This window comes from Peromyscus leucopus, chromosome 17 (genome assembly GCF_004664715.2).
Source record: "Peromyscus leucopus breed LL Stock chromosome 17, UCI_PerLeu_2.1, whole genome shotgun sequence".
Lineage (NCBI taxonomy): Eukaryota > Metazoa > Chordata > Mammalia > Rodentia > Cricetidae > Peromyscus > Peromyscus leucopus.
The window spans coordinates 14,696,965-14,700,589 of NC_051077.1; the positions used below are offsets into that span (position 1 = coordinate 14,696,965).

At 56.2% G+C, this 3,625-nt stretch overlaps 1 protein-coding gene across 1 annotated transcript; it reads right to left on the reverse strand.

Moving 5' to 3' along the window:
• Positions 1 to 259: 259 nt before the first annotated feature.
• On the reverse strand, positions 260 to 2,968 carry Adrb3 (adrenoceptor beta 3). The gene is made up of 3 exons (XM_028861480.2): positions 1,633 to 2,968; positions 1,160 to 1,227; positions 260 to 822 (listed from the first exon to the last, which is right to left on the reverse strand). The coding sequence occupies exons 1-2, from the start codon at positions 2,823 to 2,825 to the stop codon at positions 1,188 to 1,190; spliced, it is 1,233 nt and encodes a 410-aa protein (XP_028717313.1). The 5' UTR covers positions 2,826 to 2,968; the 3' UTR covers positions 260 to 822; positions 1,160 to 1,187.
• Between the last annotated feature and the right edge of the window lie 657 nt (positions 2,969 to 3,625).

The following is a 3,625-nucleotide window of genomic DNA, read 5'->3' on the forward strand; positions in this document are numbered from 1 at the left end:
AGTCATGCATGATTATATTACTTTTTGCAACTAGATCCCCAGAAGTTTCAGAAAGGGTAGGGAGGGAAAAGAATCAAAGGCTTGACAGTCCCATTTACACAGACAGACTTTTCGGTTTTGTCTGATGAGGATTAGGAAGAAAGGGGCGAGGATTAGCCCTGATTTATAGCCCCTGACAAAAGGCAACTCTGAGCAGGGAAGCCAGCAAGCGGATTATGAAAAGAAAACAAACGGAGAGAAGAGAGAACAAAGGACAAGCTACATTCAGTAATATTTATTAATTTGATTTTAAATGGAAAAGGGACCCATTCCAGTGGTTCACCTTCCTATGAACCCTGGCTTTCCCCCAAACCTTGACGTCCTGACTATGAGGTAGATCAGAGCTGTTTTGTGCCAAATGTGAGAGATGGTCTAAGATGGTGCTTAGAGAGCCATAGTGAGGAGCTGGGGACAAAAATCTCAAACTGTTGTCTTGTCCTGGCTTCCTGCCCTCAAACTAAGCAGAGACACAGAGCCTAGAGAACCAGCAGCCGCTTCTTGGGGTCAGGAAAGCAGAAAGAAGGGAGGTAGGTGGGGTGCTTTCTTTGCCCAAAGCACACAGCATACATACACACAAGCAGGGGGATGGGCATCCCTTCAAAGCCATAGGGCTGCTTCCAGGGCAGCCGGGCACAGGTGGCCTGGCATCTCAGCTGCTGAGGTAGTAGCGAAGTTCAAGGTGGGTTTTAGAAAAGTGAGGCCCACTTGGTAAGAGTTCCCCTTCACATCTCACAGTCTCTTCAGCAGGCTCTCGAGAGCTGAGGTTTTCTGCACGGGGACTCCCTGTGAGTAGAAATTAGAGGTTTTATCAAAATTCTGCATCCATGGAGTCGTTTCTTGTTTATCTGGCAAAAACAAAACAAAACAAACTTCCCTTTCCCCCACAAAACAAAAACAAAAACTTCCAGAAGTCATGCAAAATGGAGATAATATTTCTTGGGGTAACTGGTCAAGGCGTCTGGAACCAAGCACCGAAGGCAAGCGGGCAGTGACTCAGGAACCCTGCAAAGCATTTTTACTTTCCAAAGGTATAGGGACCATCCAGCACCCCTCCTCAAATCCCACCCCATAGCTCCAACCTGTCCCTGAGTGGGGCTGTGCAGCTCAAATTTCAACTCACAGGTTTCTGGCTGGCTCTCGGTGGTCCTTCATGTGGGGAATGGCCGCTCACCTTCATAGCCGCCAAACCTTTGAGAGAAACTGGAGCTGAGGTCGAGGGGTTGGGAACGCCACTATTCTCTGAGGGAGTCCTAGCCAGGTGTAGAGATGGCTAGAACCCGGGCAGCTGAAGAATGTAAGTAGGAAACCCAAACTAGAGGCGACCAGGAAGGTCAGAAGCCTGCTGTCAGAGTAGCAATTGATTGTGGGGCTCACCTGGTCCTAGGGTGAGCAACTAGTCCGCCCCTTTGCCTCAGTCCCAGGGATGGGATCCAAGAAAGGGAAGGACCTTAGACTGCATTTTAGTTCTTACTGCTATTCTATCCTCTCTAGCCAAAAGGCCCTTCCACCCCCGCCCTCAAGCCCCAAACTCAAAAGCGGAGACAGAAAAGTGTCCCCACCCGGAGCCTCTGGTTCTCTGCCTGTGTCCCCTACCTGTTGAGCGGCCGGTTCTGCCTGGATTCGGCTGAGCTGGCTCGAGCCGCTGTGGCTCCCGCGGGACTGGCTGGGAAGGGGACAGCGCGTGGCTCCTCCCGCCCGCGGCCCCCGCAACTGCACAGAAGACGGCGGAAAGCGTCGCGGAAGTCCGGGCTGCGGCAGTAGATGAGCGGGTTGAAGGCGGAGTTGGCATAGCCCAGCCAGTTGAGGGCGATGAAAACCCCGCTGGGAACGAGAGAGGGCCCCGCGAGGGCGCGCAGCACGTTAGCCAGAAAGAAGGGCAGCCAGCACAGAGTGAAGATGCCCATGATGAGACCTAAGGTGCGCAGGGCGCGGTGCTCCCGGAGCGGCAGGAGGCGCGCCGGCCGCCGGCCGCAGGAGGGCACTCCATCCGGAGCCGCGCTTGTCCCGCCGGTGCCAGGGGACGGAGAGCGCGACGGAGCCTGCGGAGACTCCTCGGGCGGGAAGCGGCCCAGCTCCCGGCGCAGCAAACGCCGTTGGCGCTTAGCCACGACGAACACTCGCGCGTAGACGAAGAGCATCACAAGGAGCGGAAGGTAGAAGGAGACGGAGGAGGAGAGCAGCGCGTAGGGCATGTTGGAGGCGAAGGAACAGCAGCGCGGGTTGGAGTGACACTCCTGCGCCTCGGCGTCCGCCCCCACGCGCCACCACTGGCTCATGATGGGCGCAAAGGACACGGTGGCGGACACGATCCACACCAGGACCACCGCCGCCCGGGCTCGGCGCTTGGTAACCAGCGTGCCATAACGCAGAGGGTTGGTGACGGCCAGGTAGCGGTCCACAGCCAGGGCGCACAGGGTCTCGATGCTGGCGGTTACACAGAGCACGTCCACCGACGTCCACAGCTCGCATCCAGTTGCGCCCAAGGGCCAATGGCCAGTCAGGGCCAAAGTGGCCCCCGGTGGCATTACCAGGAGTCCCACTACCAAGTCAGCTGTGGCCAGCGAAGTCACGAACACGTTGGTTATGGTCTGGAGTCTCGGCGTGCGGGCTATGGCTATGATTACCAGCAGGTTGCCTCCCACCGTGGCCAGCGCCAACAACGTCCCAGCCAATGCCGCTGCCCATGGCACCCCTGGCAACCCACTCGTGTTGGCTGCACTGGGGTCCAGTGTGGGGACATCTGACCACAAAGCCAGAGAGCCGTTCTTGTTTGGCCACGGAGCCATTTTGTGTCTCGCTCGGGGTGGGAAAGTTTCCCCTGATCCCCTGGCTCAGGGAAGGGGACCGTCGGACTTGGGGAGCGACTCATCCAGCCTGGGCCATCTTCCCTAGTTTGCTGGGGTAAGTCTGTCAGCTTCCCTCCATCTCACCCCCCAACACCCTAGATCCCAGGAGGAGTGGCTGCTTTTTAAAGGCACAGCGTCCAATAGTCAGGAGCGGAGAGGCCTCTGGTGGGAATTGGAGGGTAGAGAGGGACGTCCTGCCGCGTCACTCCCTCACCATCGGTTTCCTGGAGCTTGGCAGCTCTTTCCTGGCAAGGCCTGCAGCAACCCCGCAAAGGAAGGGGGAACCTCCCACCCCACCCTTTGCCCAACAAAGAAGGAGACCCTCTCCCAAGATAACAAAAACCACCCAAGGTAGCCCCTCTTCTGCTTGGATGCCCGTAAGGTATCCTATTGCTTGAGATAGGATCTCCATATGTTGCTCAGAATGGTCTGGACCTCCAGATCCTTCTGCCTCGGCCTCCCCAGAGCTAGGATTACAATCCTGTGTGCCACCACTCCCGACTCTAAGGTCTTAAGGTCTGGTCTGTGTAGCAATAGCAAGTGGTTGATGTCCTTTTCCCTCCCAGCTGATGAGGTCTGTCCCCGTCTCTTTCTTCAGTTTTGCCCACCCTCTGTTCCTGTCCACTTTTTTAGTTCTTTTTTTTTTCTTTCTTCTCTTCAGTTCCTGGGACATCACCTTGTTTCAGGAGTCACTTTCCTTTGACTTGGCATCATGGAGCGTGGGATGTTGAGGGCTTCCG